At 41.1% G+C, this 18,083-nt stretch overlaps 1 protein-coding gene across 6 annotated transcripts in view; it reads left to right on the forward strand.

Annotated features, from left to right (window-relative positions):
- The window catches only part of Tmem164 (transmembrane protein 164), a 485,414-nt gene that overhangs the window by 51,754 nt on the left and 415,577 nt on the right, over positions 1 to 18,083 (forward strand). For 5 of the 6 annotated variants that reach the window (XM_013355240.2, XM_013355239.2, XM_013355238.2 and 2 more), the window contains one exon: positions 16,143 to 16,192. Coding sequence is in view for 3 of the 6 variants with exons in the window: in XM_013355239.2 (XP_013210693.1) it covers positions 16,143 to 16,192 (50 nt within the window). In the remaining 3 variants the exon portion in view is untranslated. Of the gene's footprint in view, positions 1 to 2,583; positions 2,643 to 16,142; positions 16,193 to 18,083 lie in introns of those variants that run through there. The other variant, XM_026778128.1, reaches the window with a different exon arrangement.

Genomic DNA, 18,083 nt, shown 5'->3' on the forward strand with positions numbered 1-18,083 from the left:
ATCTATGGAGTTTGAGTCTATTCTGGAATACACGAAATCTTGTCTCAAAAAGAAAGATCAAGAAAAAAAGAAAAACTAAATGATGGAAAAAGAAGTGAAAAGGCCTAAAGATGTGGGAAAACCTTTTTCCTTTGTGTATGCATTTTCCCACCCAACAGTTTATGCCAAAAACCTGAAACCAAAATGAGACCCTTCACCAATATTGCACATAGTCATAGCTGGATCTTGTTGTTAAACTCAGCAAACACTGATTTGCGTGCCTGTGAACCCTGACCCAGTTGATCACCTTCCTGCAGTGGGACTGAATACTGCCCATCCCTCCCACAGGTTGGTGTAGCCTTGGTTCCTTTAGAATTCCCTTGAAGTTCCATGATAACCAGGTCATCTTGTTCTACATATTTTTCTGGAATTGAGGTCCAGGCGTGAGCACAATGCTTCTCAAGTGGGTCAGATGAGGACTCTCTACATACACCCCCTGAAAGATCCAGTCTTCCATTCTCTTTCAGATTGCATCCCTGGCTGGGCTCCGCCAGTGATGTCCTACAGTACCTCTTCCTGCCCAGCACTGTTGTAGGCACCACAGGGAATGCAGCTAATCACCTTGTAGTGGAGACAGGAAGGAGTAATGGCTATGTTCATGACTATTATTAGATAGCTCTGGGGACTTGCTCTTTTGAGATGGGGGTGCCAGGTAGCCCAGACAGACTTTAGTCCTACTGGGGAGCCAAGGATGACCTTGAACTTCTACTCTTAGCCTCTCTATAACAGAATACAGTAGGTTCACAAACTTACAGTACAAAGTCAAAAATCACAGCCCGTATGTATATCAAAGAGGGAAGAAGCATTTTTATTTGCTGATGCTGATGATAGGAAAGTACAGCTTCCAAAGATGCCTTGTTCTCCTCCCTTAAAGAAAGTATGAGGAATTCATATTGGCGAGGCAGTTTGGGGAGGGTATATTCCTATATATGCACAGTTTAATATACATACTTCTAAGTTAAGGCCACAGCAAAATGTCTGGCTCCTTAACTCTTTAGTAGTGTGACCTTCAAAAAGTGACTCTGGTATAGTTTCCTATGTGTCTACTGGAGGGTGGGAAGGCTCAGATATCACACAACAGGATTGCTATGAGGAATGCATGAAACAACACATGGAACATTCCAGCTCTCATGTCAGCCACATACGAAGTGCCTGATAATGAATTTTGTTATTAGCAACAACCCGGCACCAGCAAACCAATTACAGTTGTTTTTCTTCACATGCAGTTTCTCCCTCTGCAGTTTTGGTCATCTCCAGTAAATTGTTATCGAAAAATACGAAGTGAAAAGCTCCGGAAATGAATAATTCATACATTTTAAGTTGGGTACCATTCTGAGGGGCGAGATGCTTTCTGTTCTGTCCTGCCCAGGACACAAATAATTCCTTTGTCCAGTGTCTGCACATTGTTTATGCTAGCTGTAAGGTAGTTACTTTGTAGCTGTTGCAGTTACCAGATCTAATGTGACAGTATTCTATGCCTGAGAGATCTCATTTGTATACACTTTGTATTTTGATAATTTTTGTATTTCATTGTATTTGTATTGTATTTGTATTTCATTGTTGTCTTTGCTTTGTTATGGTGTCTCACTTTTGAATTGAAATCTTTCGTAAGCTTCGAAATTTAGGGGGATAAACATCATCTCTAGAGTTTGGTACTTCAGTTTTAGGTCTCTGCTGGGGGTCTTGGAAGGTATTTCCTGTGATGAGTTTGGGACTGCTGTTTTGGACAGTACCAATAAGAACCAATGGATTTGGAGAAAAGGAGAAGTTTGTATGAGTATACAAAAACATTCCATGAGGAAGTGGAATAAAATAGGCAAGGTGGAGAAGATCTGGAAGTGGGGTCTGAAGTGATCTGGAGTAGGGACCATGTCTGACATGCTTTGATGTCCACCGACTTGCCTGTCATCATGACCAATTATCTCCAGCCCTTTGTGGCTCTCCATTTCAAGAGACTCACATTATGGTATGCAATACAGAAGAATGAGGTTACGGTTCAAGTTGGTTCTTTAAGCTCAGCTTGAGAGTCTTTGTGCTTTAGTGGACTTGACCTAAGTCCTAACTGGAAATTAGTTTGTGTCTTTGGAGTCCTATTTTCATCGCCTTACTCAGATGTGGTGGAAACCCTGTGGCCAATATATACGTTGATGGTGAGAAGGAGCTGCACAGGCATGGTAACACTGGATTAGCCATTTCTGAAAGTAAGATTCCTGGAGCCTAATTTTAGCGTGGCTTATTTTATGATTCTGGATCACTGAATGACTCCATGGGAAAGTCCATTTAGTGTCAGATAGGCTACAGAGAATTGTCCTTTTTTGTATGTCAATCACACCTTGTTGTATGACCTGAATGTGTTTTGCTTTCTCCATTGCTGTGAATACATCAGTAATTTTGGAGAGTTTCTTTTTTCTGATAACATAAAAAAACTGTATACAACCCATATATTCATTCTTCTAGAGTTTCTTTGCCATGTCTTTTTGTTTTTTTGTTTTTTGAAACAGGATTTCACTGTGTTGTCCAAGCCAGCGGATCCCCCTGTATAGCCCAGGCCGGTCTGGTGCTCCTAATTCTCTTGCTCAGCCTCCCGAGTGCTGGGAACACAGGTTTGTACTACAACGCCCACCTTATCTTCACCAGGTTTTGAAATGGTATTGTTATAGTCATTTTTCCCCCTCAAATGTTCTTTTTGACTTTATTTCCAAATTCCAGGTATGTTTCCACGGAGGGCGTCCGCGAACGGCTATGCACTGCACAACCCTAGGAGGGGGTGCCATTCACATTGACTATAATTGAATGGCGCCACTAGGGTTGTGCAGTGCACAACCTGCACAGCTGTACTCGACGTTCCTGACATAATGAATGAATGTATTAGTGCTGTCTTCATTGAGGGTGTAGTTTGGGGCAGAAATAAGAGGGTGGCAAAATTTGGAAGTGTTTCCAAGAGGTCTGAAACAGAAAGCTGCTGCTCTAACCAGAAACATCAGAAAGATATGAAGTAGTGGTGGGGTTGAGGGGGAGTGGGAATCATTCTCTGGCAGAGGCTATCAGCACATGGGAGATATGTTTGCCTTTATTCAGTAAACGATGCTTGGAGATCCTACTATCCTAAGAGTTGAAGTGGGGGAAGGGCTGGCACAGGAGAGCTTTAGCAATGGGCCTTGCAAGTGAAGCTGGGCAGAAACTTATAAAGATAAGTAAGGAGGAGAGAATCCCTCCCACCGGATGGGGGGGCGTAGTGGAGGGATATATGGAGGTTGGAGCCTATGGGGGTATTTGGGTGATGGTGAATGGTTTATCAGGGTGTATAGAAATGCTTGTGAAAGAAGTGGGAGGGCAATAACTTGTGGAGGATCAAGTGATGAAAGGGGTAACTTGATGGCTAAATGAAAGCCTTTGCCTTTATTCATCAACTAATATGAAGCTATTCAAAGTTTGTGGGTTTTAAAAGCCGCTTTATTGAGATATATTTACACACTCTTTAATCCTCTCATTTAGAGTGTTTCTTTGAGAACTTGTGGTGCATATCTGCAGTCTCAGCATCTGCAAGGCTGAGGCAGGAGAAAGGAGAGCTCACTGCCTGCCTGGGCTACAATAGTGGCACCCTGTTTCAAACAGAAAGAAATGAATGACTTGCTAAATAAAGTGCACGATTTGAATGGTTTTTAATATATTCATATGAATATGTAACCGTTGCCATAGGAAGGATTAGAACATTTTTATTAATTTCCCACAGAAATTCCTTCCTGTACCACCTGCAAAGCCTCAGAGTACTTTTGATTTATAGATTGGCCTGTTTCAGAAATTTCGTATCAATAAAGTTATAACATGTCTTTTTTGTGTGGCCTTTTTCACTGTGTGTGTCTGTAATTACGTGGGTTGTTTAATTTTGCAGTGCTGAGAATCAAGCTCCATTACACGCTAGTCAAGGGCACTCACTGAGCCTCACCTCTAGCCCCTGGTATGATATTATTAAGGTTCATTCATGTTGTAGCAAAACGTTGGTACTCCATTCCTTTTATGTCATGGTAATATTGTCTTGTAAGGATGTGCACATTTTGTGTATCTTTTTATTCATTGATGAACACTATAATTAATCCTTTCTATCTGCTTTGATGAATAATATTTTAACCTCTGTGCTTCAGCGTTCAGGCCTGCATATGTTCTAATTTTTCTTGGCTATAGAAGTATGGAGGCTGGAGAAGTGGTTCAGAGTTTTAAGACCATTGGTGGCTCCTCTTCCAGGTGATCTTGGTTCAGTTCCTAGCACCCACGCACCCACTTAGAGACTCACAACCATATGTAATTGCAGTCCAGAAGATCTGATGGCATCTCCTGGCCTCCTTAGTCACCGCACACATACATATGGTGCATAGATACATATGTAGGCAAAATACCCATACACATAATAGAATATGATTAAAAAAGAAATAGAATTATTGGGTTATATGATAATTATATTTAACCTCTTGGAGAATTGTCAACAGTTTTCTAAATAGTGTAGGAGGGCCTCAATTTCATATTCTGTTGATTACTAATTACTGTCATTTAATAAATCTATATGATGTGTGTGTGCATGTGTAATGTGCATGCATGTGTCCACTTATTTATGCCAGTAAGCATATATGCATGTGAATACAGGTGTGACTGCTTGCCTGGAGGTGAGTGGACAACCTTGGATGTCAGTCCTTGCCTTCCACCTTCTTAGGGCAAAAATTTTTCCTTGCAACATAGGCTGGGCTAGCTGGCCTGACAGCTCCTGGGGATTCTCCTGTCCACATTTCCCATCTTGCCTTAGGTGTGCTGGGATTGCAGATGCATCCAGGTTGATGTAAGCTCCAGGGATCCAAACATAGTTTCTCACACTTGGAAGAGACTTTGTCCAGTGGGTAATCTTCCCAGTGCTAGTAGTCTCTTATTGTATTTATGCCACTGTGTGGGACAATGTTACCTCCTTGAGAATTCAATTTGCATTTTCCTCATATCTAGTGATGTTGAATATCTTTTCATATATATATATTATATATATGGACATTTGTACATTTTCTTTGGAGAAATGTCTATTGAAATACTTAGCTCATTTTTTATTTTTGATTTTCTTTATAATTTTTTATGATATATAGTCTTACTATTATCCCTTGTTGACCTCAAACTTGCAATCCTGTCTCAGTTTCTGTGATGCTAGGACTATAGACTCTGCCATTATGCTGAACTCGTAACCTATTTTTAAAATTGCGTTATTTGTCTTTAAAACTTTGTACTTGTTTATGTGTGTTTGCATGTGTGAAGGTCAGAGGACAGCTTGCTGGAATCAGTTCTTTCCTTCAACCATTTGTGTTCCAGGGATCGAACTCAGATGGTTAGGGTTAGCAACGAGAGGTTTAAATACTAGGTCATTGTTAGTTGCATGGCTCACAGCATCTTAACTCTCTGTTTGCTTTCTCGGTATCCTGGGAAGCACAAAATATTTTAATTTTTCAAAAGTTCACTGTATATTTTCTGTTGTCTCCTCTGTTTTTACTATAATATTTTTTAATTTTGTCTTTGAAAGCTTTCATCCTTGTTGGGTTGCAGAGATGGCTCAGAAGAACACTGGCTACTCCTCTAGAGGACCTCAGTTCCACATGACCATTCATAGCTTTAGTTCCAGGGAATCAGATGCTCTCTTCCGGCTCCTATGGTCATAGATACACACATGGTACACATATATGTAGACAAATACTCATACACATATATTTTTTTAAAAAATTAGGCACTGAAAACATGGCTGAGTGGTTAGGAATACATACTGTTCTTGCACCTATGTCAGACGACACAACTTCTTAAAATAATTCCACCTCCAGGGAATTTGATGCCTCTGGCCATTGCGGGCACCTGTACTTACATGCACATTACCTGTCCCTGCCAAATCTAAAATAAAATCTTAAAGAAAATTTCGTATGTGTATTCAGTGTATTTGATTGTACCCACTTTTCCACTCCTTCAACTTCTTCCAGATACCCTTACAATGTCTCTTTCCCCATATAATGGCTTTTTTTTTTGAGACAAGGTCTACATACCTCTGGCTGACCCAGAACTCATTATGTAGAACAGGCTTCCCTTGAATTCAGAGATATCCATTTGCCTCTTTCTCCTGAGTCATGGGATTAAAGGGAAGCACCACCAAGCCTGGCTGGGCAGTGGTGGCGCATGCCTTTAATCCCAGCACTTGGGAGGCAAAGGCAGGTGGATCTCTGTGAGTTCGAGGCCAGCCTGGTCTACAAGAGCTAGTTCCAGGACAGGCTCCAAAGCCACAGAGAAACCCAGTCTCGAAAAATCAATAAATAATTAAAAAAATGGCTCAATGTAATTAGAGTTGCCCCTATGCACTTAAGTGTGAAGCTATACAATAGAACATGGACAACCTGCCAGTGGCCATATAGCTGAAGAAAAACTACAACTAACTCCTCAGCCAGGAGTGAGGACTCGAGACTTTCCTCCTCCTCATGCTTGGGTTTTGATGTCATATCTTTGAGTTCATTGTCAAATCCAAGTCATCAAGATTTATCACACACTATATAAAGTTTGACTATCATGGTTAGATCTTTGATTTTGATAAACCATTGTCTATGGTTGTATGGTAAGACATTCTTTTGCATGTGAATAACTAAGTAGCCTGGCATCATTTCCTACAGTGAGTATGCTTTCTACCTTTAATGGTCATGTCATTCATTCCCTTTGAAATCAGTTGAGAGGGTTCTGTCCCATCATTTATATGCCAGTCATTGATGTTGGTACCATACTGCTTTGGTTCCTGTTGCCATAGGTGGAATTTTGAAGCCAGGTATCATGAGTTTTACTTGCTCTTATTTTAAATGTTGCTTTGGCTGTTATTGTTAGGTGAATTTGAGAATTAGATTGCTACTCTCTGCAGTCCCTGGGATTGTGATGACTGCAGTAAATCTGTCATTAGAAATTCTTAAGGACTGTAATGTGTTCAAACACTGCTTTAAAAGTAGGAATATAACAATACTTTGAACTGAGGTGTTGGAGACTGGAGTTTAGCAAGGAAAACTGTAGGTTGGGTGAGTGATATTGATGAAACTAGGAAAAGATTGTAAGGGTGAACTTGAGACACAGTGAAAAGGTTGTAGTAGCAAGATGCCAAACTCTGGGACTGGCTGCATGTGAGGATTCAGTTCAGAAAGATGGGAGGCATCAAAATAGCTCTGAGGTTCGAAGAGAAGCTGTTTGTGATTGGCTCACAGGTTCTTTTAATATTCATCATCATCTTCAATCTTCCTCCTTTTTTCTTCTTCCCTTCACCTCTGCCTCCTCTTTTTCTTCCTCCTTTAGGCTGGGTCTCTCTTTTATGTAGTTCTGGCTGTCCTGGAACTCACTATGTAAACTAGCCTGGCCTCGAGTTCTCAGAGATCCACCTGCCTCTGCCTCCCACATGCTGGGATTAAAGGCGTGCTCCACCATGCCTGGCTCTTAATTTTGTTTCTTGAAATGATTGTGACTTATAGCAAGGTTGTAAAGATAACTAATAGCTGTCCCATATACCTCCTGCCCTGCTTCTCCAAGTTTTAGTATCTTGTGTAATGATAGCACAATGCCAACACTGTGAGTGTTGGTATAGCATTATTAGCTAAGCTAAACACTCAGTTCAGGTCCCAACAGTGCTTCCATGAACTCCCTTTTCTCCTCCAGGATCCACTCCAGAGCCTCACGTTCCCTTGCCTTGACCTGCTATTTTAGTCTTTTCTAAGCCAGGACAGTCTTCTAGTCTTTTTTTTTTGTGACCCTGGCAGTTTTTAAAGAATGCTGGCCAGTTTCTGTGGAAAAGTTTTTCATGTTTCAACTGGGATTATGTCATTTGAGTCCTATTATCACAAAAATGGCATATTCTCTCTGTGTATCACACGACGTACATGGTGACATGTCTTATTAATTTGGTACTAGATGGTTTTCCTGCTTTGGGTGGTAACTATCAGGTTTCCCCACTGTGAATTACTAGTTTGGGAATGGTTAGCACTTTCCTTATTGACTAGTGTGTCTTTTTGGTTTTTCAAGACAGGGTTTCTCTGTGGCTTTGGATCCTGTCCTGGAACTAGCTCTTGTAGACCAGGCTGGTCTCGAACTCACAGAGATCTCCCAAGTGCTGCACCACCACCGCCTGGCAACTAGTGTTTCTTTTAGTTTTTAGTGCTTCTGGCCTGCAGCAGTTTTGGCTGTGGTTTTTGGCCTAGTGGCAATTGTTACATTTCTCTCAGTTTTTTTTTTTGTACTCTTCTTAATTGGAAGTCTACCGATAGGCCCTTCTTTCCCAGTTATTAAAGTGGAGTAGAGAGGGAAAGAAGGCAACAAGTTCAGAGTTAAGCATGCTCCCTGGGAGGTACATGTATGCCATCCTCATGAAAATCTTCAGAATTTCACACCTACGTGGAAATAGCACTTAAAGCTGTGACATCACAGCTAAGTGCCACTATTCTTTCCATTTAGAAATGCAGAAATGGAGGTTCAGTAGAAAACATAGGCAAGGCGTCATTGGGAGGCCACATTGGCAAGGGTGGGGGCTGCGTTTGATTTTGCTGCTGTGAGCTTGTTCAGTGGCTCAGCCCTGGCAATTGGAGATATGTCTGAAAGGAAGCAGTGGTAACCATATCCTAGCTTTCAGTATACCATGCCACAACGTGCAACTGTGTGTGATGATAAAGAGCCATTTAATATCCCAAATTAAAGGAAATCCAATAACAGGGTGTGAGGGTGTCTGGAGTTATCGAGGAAGACTTTCTGGGGGCAATATAATTTACCCTGTGCTTTGGTGGATGGAATTTACCGGGAGACGCTTAAGGGCTATCCCAATACTCTCCGTAGGTTGCATTCACTTGATTCTTTAGATTCTGCCATCCACTGAACTCCGGTCCAACATCTCATTCTCTCACTTACCTTATGAGATAGTTCTTTTGTAATCCCCATTTCACAGACGAGGAATTTGAGCCTAAATGGTTAAGCATTTCTCTCCCTTCAGGCAGCTGGACAAGGAAAGCCAAGTCATATATCAAAAGTGTTATTAGTGTGAGCATAAAATTAGAACAAACGAGGTAGAGTGGATTGCAAGTTTAAGCTAAGCTGTTGCTAATGAAGTTTACAATAGGAATGGGTGTTCTATAGAAATCAGGTCTATAGCTACCATGTATTTAGGGCTGACTCTGTGGTAGGCATTGTGCAAAATGCTATTCCTTGTTTTATCACGTTTGATTGTCTGAAACCCAGTGAGACATAGGTCCTATTTTCAGTCCCATTTTACAGATAAAAACCCTCTTTCCCAAGGCCACAGGATTTGTGAGTGTCAGAATCAGTGTGTCGATTCACATCTGCCTGAACTGAAAAACCTATACATAAGCAGACCAAGGTGGTGCATGCCTGTAGTTCTAGCATCCAGCACGCTGAGGCAGGAGGATTATGAGTTACAGATTAACTTGGGCTACTTTGTGTGTTCCTGTCAAAAACAAAAGATACCCAGACTTTTAGTCTGGGTGGATTTGCCAATTGGATCAGAAAACATTGTTTATGAGCCTGGGAGTGGCCATTGTTTGATTGTTTGATTGATGCCACTAAACTTAAACATCCCTCTGCAGTTCTTATCCCGCACCCCAGTGGTTGCCCAGCCAACCCTGATAATTTTTCAGAGATTTTTCAAAGAAGGCTGCAACCTGGTCCGTTGAGTCTGTGACTTTACAGCTTACTTGTTTTCAGGCACATTTATTTTCATTTATCTAAGTTCTCAAGGGAAGCTTCTTTGTAAGCTTCTTACACTGGCAGAAATGGTAAATTTTAGAAAGAGGTAAGCTGAGAGAGCTGGCTTGAGGACTGGGGAGTAGCATTTAACTGTGGGTATGTACTTGGCAAAGGGTTCCTGGGGAAATGGTTTGCATTTGCACAGTGCATCAGAAGTAGCCACAGGAGGGAAAGGTATCCTGGGAGGCCATTCTGGAATAGTGAATAGGACTACTGAGGACAATTTCTTGGTGTTGCGGACTGATCAATTAATTTATTGATTGGTTTGGGGCAATATTTCTGTATCATTTACTTTTCTATTGCTGTGATGAAACACCAGGACCAAGGACCAAGGTAATTATTGGAAGAAAGAGTTTATTTGGGCTTACTGTTCCACGGGGATTAAAAGTCCATGTCAGAAAGTGGTAGCAGAAGTATTACGTCCCGAATCTAGCTGGCAGCAGAAATAGAGACCTGGCAGTAGGTGAGGCTTTTTTACTCTTCAAAGCCTGTCCCAGGTGACATACTTCCACTAGCAAGGCCACACCTCCAAAATCATCCCAGACAGTGCCACCAAACTAAGACCAAGGGTTGAAATGTCTTAGACTATGGGGGACATTTTATTCAAACCACCAGTTTCACTCTCTAAGTCCATGGGCTTCAAGTACCTATGTAACCTAGACTGGCCTGGAACTCATCCCGCTGTCTCAGTTCTCTCACATACTGGGGTTCTATTTGTAAGCTACCATGCCTGGCTGGTGTTGTAGTTTTTAAAATTAAAATGAAAAAACTATAAACGTATTAGGAAAGCAAAAGGTGAGTCATTTTATAATCCCAGGGTTGTAAAAGATTTTCAGAGATAGAAGCCATAAAGGAAATAATATGTACATCTGATGGGCTAATAGTAAAAAAGCTTTTATACATCAAGAAACTACTCTAGGTAGAGTTGTTATGGAGGGAAACATGTCTACAACAGAAGTGTGTGTAGTCTAGATTAAGTGCTTTTGTCTTTTGAGATAAGATCTCCTATAGTTAAGACTTACTTTAAACTCCTGCTTCCTGCTGGGATTACAGGTGTTCATTGCCCTGCCAGGTTCTAAATGCTATTAATGTGTAGATAGTTTTTGCGACTCACTAAAACAAGCATATAAATTGCAATAGAAAAAGTACAAAGATGGCCACATTCCCCCCCAAGAGAAATACATCTAGTTAGTAAAGCAGTTTAATGTTTCTGGATGTCTGAGACACAAAAAAACAAACAACAACTAAAATCGCACTTAAGTTTCTTAGACCTTTTCAAAATGAGAGTTACCATTTGATCAGGATGCAGCAGAAGAAAACACGTTCTCATATATGCCTGGAGGAAATATCAATTCCAATAACTTTCTTAGAGCACAGCTTACCTATGAAATCAAAAACCTTAAGGCATATGTGGTTGGCTTTTCATATCTTTTGGTTCTACTATCTAAGAATTCAACTTCAGGACAAAACTATTTTTTTTTAAAAAAAATTCCATTTGTATTTAAAATGTGTGGGACAGTTCTTTTTCTTAACATTATCCCGCCTAATGATATAGTTTAATGCTGCTGTACAAAAGAGTTCCATACTAGCCTAGAATGGAGTATAACAAAGGTTTATTTATTAGGGGGGGTAAACTTGTGTACACTGGGAACAGGAACTGGAAGTGAATCCAGCAGCCAAGGCCCTCCCCCATGCTTTAAGTCTGCATTTATAGGGCATGAGACCACGCCCAAAGTGGGCCAGTATCTTAAAGGCTATTTTCTGAAGGAGGTCCCACAGCAGTTTACCATCTATTTACATAGCGTTTACATTGTATTAGACGTTATAAGTAATTTAGAGATCATTAAAATATGTAGGAAAACAAAAGTAGGTGACAAATGCTACAGCATTTTTATAATGGAATTGAACATTCACAGATGCAGATTTGGAGGCATCCTGGAACCAATTTCCCATGGATATGGAGGGGTAATTATTTCTATTTTCTTGGACTCAGAAAGTCTCCTATAACTGTGTACTAAGGAAATGGTAAAGTTATGGCATGTGTATGTAATTGAGTAAGGTGAAGCTATTAGATATTAAGCTGTAGGAAGGACTGGCTCCATGGTTAAGAGCACTGGCTGCTTTTACAGAAAACCCAGGTTTAAGTCCCAGCACCGACATGGCAGCTCACAGCTGTCAGTAAGCTCCAGTTCCTGGGGATCTGATGCCAACTTCTGGCTTCCTTGAGCACTGCATCCATGTGGTGCACAGACATGCACACAGGCAAAATGTCACATTTAAAGCTTAAAAAAAAAGAACAAAGAAATGAAGCCATAGAAGCACATGGACCAGCATATTATATGTTAAGGGTACTGTTGGCATTGTGCCTGCTTATGTGGTAGAAGGAGCCTGGAGTACAGATGTTCTTTGTGCTGTGCTTTTCTTTAGGTATTGGCCAGACTTGGGAGGATTTAAAATAGCACAGCAGAGTGGCATTTTAGATAGATCTTTCTTGTATCATGGCGCCTGATGGGGTCATATGGAAGAGATTGTCATGGTCCAGAGAGAAATGATAAGGCTACAGATGTATGAGCAGGAGTGGGTAGAGCTTCGGGATAGACTTTGTGCAACCCAGGAATGTGATCTTCCCTACGGTCAGTAAGACTTGTAAGCACTTGTCCTTAGGAATCCCTAGATATCTGGGTATTTTCATCAGAAATGGAATCAGGAAAACTAAAGCCAGAGGGCATTAGGACCTGGAGGCTAGTGTGCTAGGCTCCAGATCAGTCTCTTGAGCCTCTTATTCTCAGTTTTTATTTCATGTAGTTCAACCATGTCCCTACAGTGTTTAACTAGGCCAACAGCTCATTTAGGATGGACCATGGTAAACTTGGGGCCAATATGATTGGGGACAGGGATAGGGAATAGGACAAATGAAGGCTGAGACGGTGGGAGGCCAGGAGGGGGCCTAGAATCATAATGGTCCAGAGTTAGAAGGTGAATTGAGACAGCAATTGTGTAACTGGAAAGAGTTAAATGTACTGTTTTCTGTGCTTTTATGAAGTTTTTTTTTTATTTACTTATTCCCCTAGGGAATTAAGACTAGTTTTCAATAGCATCTGGACATTTTTTTCCCTTGGGATGACTAGCCTCATGTGACAAATCTTATCAAGACTTGAGTTTTATAAGGGTTTGTGAATCACATGTACCTACCAGACCTGGGGCTGAGATGAGTTTGAGCTAAAATGAACTAGTGTGGGCATTGCTGGATCTGTGTGCTGGCCTGCCCTGTTGGGTGTGTTTTGAGATGTCTCATGGCGTCGAAAATAGATCTCAGGAATGTATGTGGTAGTACTGACATAAAACCCCATGTGTTCTTTGAGCACAGTACATGGGCAGAGCTGTAGGGGGAGGAGGGGCCTTTGTGGCAAGTACATGGAATTGGGGTTTCATCCAAAATGATCGTGAGAGCTTTTCTCCCCCAGTTTCTTCTTCTGGGAAATGAGGTTAAATAACATGGCCCCGCCTGTGATGGGATGTGTCTGTGTAGCACTGTCTGCTTGCTCCCTAGTTTTTCTCTTTCCTTCAGGAACTGTGCTGGGCAGTTTTGAACACAGATAGGGAGCACCGAGTGGGTGCTGGGATCTGCTGGCATCCGTTCTCATCTCTCATCTGCTTTGTTCTTCTAGATGCCCTCTCCTACTGTTTGTAACTCAAGGGGGTGCTTTAGTTTTCCTTCTGCCAGTCGAAAACATACGTTATCAAAAAAAGATGGAGGTGGTGGAGCCACCCAGTGAATTCCTGTGGATCCTTGGGCTGTTAAGTTAAAATGTTTTTACAATTCCTGATCAACTAAGAATCATTATAGTTGTGACCTTAGCCTGACTAAGCAGAGGTTTGACTTTAGAAATCCTTCAAGTGACTGAAAGACTCTATGGGTTATTTAGAAATGGAATGTGTTGAATATTGAGGTGGGAATTTTTTGCTAGTATATTCACCGTATTTGTCTGAAAGGATTGCTAAAAAAAAAAACAAACCAAAACTCTATCCTGGTGATAGACATAGACAGGCAAGGTGAGAAAGGCTAGAAAGGTTGATTAGAATGTTGGGCCCTGTGAAAGTAACGGTTGGTAAGCACTTGTAAACTCAAGACTAGCTTGCTGTCTCTGTGAGTGGTGGAGGATAACCAGACAATGGAGTAGCTTGGAAATGGAGGCTTAATCCTTAAAGTAGGTTCATGAATACCTGCTGTAGAGAAGGACAGAACCAGTTAAAGGGTTATATACTTGCCCCTCGAGGCTACAGAGAAAAATGTAAGACTTCATTAATTGTGAGGCCCACTATTGGATTTTTACTTTCTGTTTGGCATGTTGCAATTGTCTGGGTATTTCCAAAATTTGGGGAGGCTGCTGGCATGACTTTTTGGCATTCTCCAGATAACCTGGAGACCTTTCCAAGGTGGGTGGGACCCGTTTTTTTCTCTGTACTGTAGCTTCAAAGTGTGGGCTTTGGTGGGCCTGATGCTGGGTCACTATGTACAGCCTCCAAGTTGGTTCTTTGATAAGGTAAGTAACCTTCCTGCTGTGTCTGGGGTAAAGAAGACCAGCTTCATTTAGTTCTTTCTTGGGCTGCTCCTGAGGGCTAAGCTAGAGTTCAATGTGGTTCAGAAATCCACTTCTTTGCCAACAATGGATGCTAAAAGCATTTTACAGTGAGGTCTGGGAATGCACCCCACACAATGAAATACATCTTATTTTTGTGGAAAATAAATGGCAGTTCCCCATAAATAAAGGGAGATCACCCCCATTCAAGTCATGCTTTAAACAATCATTCATTTTCTGTTTTAGAGCCTTTTGGATTTGGGGTCAAATAGAGAATTGTGGACCTGAAGTTATCTTTGAGTTTGCACTTTAGTCAAATGGACCCATGGGATAAAGGCATGGTCTGGGGTGCTGGTAGAAGGCTCTTTCCTTTGAGTGGCTCTCTGATGGGGTATTCCGTGTGATGGACTCCCACTGGTGTTCTTTTCCCTACTCCCTTCTTTTCCTCTTAGGAGGGATTCTAGCTGCCAAACAGATGCCTTCCCTGTGGTATAGACTATTCTTCTCCCTGTAGACTCCGAGAGAATGGAGAAACAAAATGCCAAAGCATGCAGACTTGGCAAAGCCAACGTCCAATGATGGAAATTGTCAGAACTTTCACCATGATAGGGACAGTTATCAATGAGTTTTTTAAACTACATAATCAAATCAGTTTGGGTCAAGGGACCCTGCAAACATAAGGTTTAGGTATATACTAAAGGTTGATCCTCAGTCCCCCATGTCTTTGGCACTCAGAGTAGTTTAGTCCAAGAGCAAACGCATAGCATGTGAGGCTACCAGGAATGGCTGACTTCATTCCTTCTGGAACTTTCGTTCACCATGCAGATGTGGTGGGGGGAGGTCCCAGGTTTGCAGAATAAGAATGCTTTCTGTGAGAACCTTGGGATTTGCATATTTAGCAAATTTTGCAAAGGATATTTTGTCCTTGATGACAGTTGAAGACCACCATATGGGAAAAGTTCCAGCAACTGCAGGTCTTCAGTGGCTGTAGTCCAGGCCTGTGTCACACCAAGAGCAGGGAACTGATTGGTCTCCTCTTAGAATGACAGATTCTTCTGGTTTGCATTTTTGCCTGTCATGATAATAGGACCTTCTCAAATTATCTAGGTCAATTTGTAGATACAAACAAAATCCAGTGGGTTTAGAGTCTGTGGTGGTAGTTTGTTAAGAGTTGTGGGAAAATTCAATATCACCAGTTACATCCAATTTTCGGCTAAACACAAAGCAATGTTTTAAAGAAATGGGCTTCATGCAACACTTCCAGCCTACTTACACGAAAACATTACTCATTGTTTCTCTAGAACTCCAATTTAACTTGGTGTCTTCATGTGCTAAATTTGGCAGCTCTGAGTATTGATAAGCCCACCTACCTCCATGGGAGGCAAACCAGATGGCATGTGTGTGCATCTTCCATGTGCAGAATCTATTTTTACCTGCCCTGGGTAAAAGCTTCAAAGACTGGCTACTTATGGCATATTGACGGTAAAGCACTGAAAACCAAGTCTTTCTCTTTCCCTCTCCATATACACACATGCACACGAAAATACAAATGTACTTTGGTAAACTATCTGTTTGCCTTGTAACTATAAAAATTTTAACCAACACACAAATATACAAATTTTACTTTTCTCATTTTTTATATACTTTTTTTTGTTGTTGAAGTAAGTGGCATTTTTAAAGTAACCCCCTAGTTGCTGTGCTCAGTGTTTTGCTCACTAACCATTCTTAATTCTTTAATTGCAGATCTTCCTCCTGGCCTGCCCTCCATGTCCGGGAGCTATCGTCGTCTTCAAGTAAGAGAAAATTGTGTTTTACTCCATGGTTCTTCCTCTTCCGGCTCTTCTTTTCATTTCATGATAGAGGACAATGTAGTGCCAACCCCCTGGTCTGTACTTCTTGGTCCTCTGGCTTTTCCTAAGGAATGAACATCTGTTGTGGTTCTCTGAACTGTCATGCATATGCTGTATGTGGGCTGTAGCTGTTGCTGAGCCCTGGCAAATGCCACTGAAGCAATCTCTGTAATTACCCAGCCATGGCAGGGTAGCTTGGCAGCTTGTTGGCCTACTGAGGTTACACGTGAAAGCTGCTGGGGACTACCTGACTTTAGTCCATAGTTCCCCTCTAACTGTCTTGTTACTGAGGACATGGTACTAAAGGCCATTGTTCCTGTGTCTTAATGGACATTTTTCCTTCAGGTGCAAAATGAAGTGACAGGGATTCTGGAGATTGAATACCGGGTCTTATACCTATGCACAATGATTAACCAGTGAGCCACACCCTTAGCCTTACAAATTCTGACTTTCTTGAGAATATCAGCAAGCATCAAATCCATTAAAGTGTACTGCAAGCAAACATGAAGGCAAGTTTACTTAAATTAAATTAGTAAGAGGTCCAGAGCTCTGATTTTAGCCATGAGGTGTGATCATCTCTCTCATCAGACCTTTTATTAGACTTGCTTGTGCGAGGTAAAATGGGCTGAATTAATCTCCCCCCTTCCCGCCCCTCCCATGTTGGAGCTATTTCTGAATAGTGAAATGGCCAGAGGGAAGGAACATGAAGTAATAGGCCTAGGAGATGTGTCGATAGTTGAGAGTAGAGTAAATGGCTTTCTGATTTACTTAATTCATTAGAGTATTAGGTAGGGGGCTACCCTATTTGCCCCTACAAACAGCTCCTCAGAATAGCCACTTAGTCCCTTGCCTAAGGTGAGTAACTTTCTTCTGGGTGAGGGCTAATGGATCCTGACTTCATATATTTTATGTAGACAGCTCCCACAGAAAAGGGCTATTTAACCTCAGTTCCCTCCCTTGCCTTTTCGAAATGAAAACATTATTCAGTGTAATGTTTTTAAAGCAACATTCATTGATTTTATTTCATTAGGATGAAAACAACAATTCTCATCAGAAAGAAAATAATCACCATCTCTATCCTTCCCCCAAGAGATAATTTCAGTTATTGCCTTTGCTTTTTTGATAAGCAGAAATGTTTACTCATGTTTTTACTATTTATTTTCTTATTTTAATTTAATTTGATTATATTTTATACTCATACACAAATATTGAAATATGATTACTGGATATGTCATAGTGGCCCTTTGCAATCTCTGTTTGCTTGGCCCTTAACTCATACCATCTCTCTGTATACTAAACCAGTATGTACCTTTTTCCATGTACATGGACAAGCTTATGTGGCTTTTAGAAGTTTTTGTATTACTTTTTTCTTTTTATATTTATACTTTTATTTTTGTTTTTATTTTTTATTTTATTTTTTTTGTCTTTTTGTTTTTTTGGCTTTTCGAGACAGGGTTTCTCTGTGGTTTTGGAACCTATCCTGGAACTAGCTCTTGTAGACAAGGCTGGTCTCGAACTCACAGAGATCCACCTGCCTCTGCCTCCCGAGTGCTGGGATTAAAGGCGTGTGCCACCACCGCCCGGCTATTTTTGTTTTTATTGAGCTATATATTTTTTCTTCCCTCCCCTTCCATGCTCCCAGTTTACTCAGGAGATCTTGCCTTTTTCTAATTCTGATGTAGATAGATCCATGTATGTTTCTATTAGTGTCCTCGTTGTCTAGGATTGTGAATTATAGGCTGATTTTCTTTGCTTTATGTCTAAAAACCACTTATGAGTGAGCACATATGATATTAGTCTTTCTGGGTTACCTCACTTGATATGATGTTTTTTT

Source organism: Microtus ochrogaster, unplaced genomic scaffold, assembly GCF_000317375.1.
Source record: "Microtus ochrogaster isolate Prairie Vole_2 unplaced genomic scaffold, MicOch1.0 UNK107, whole genome shotgun sequence".
Classification (NCBI taxonomy): domain Eukaryota; kingdom Metazoa; phylum Chordata; class Mammalia; order Rodentia; family Cricetidae; genus Microtus; species Microtus ochrogaster.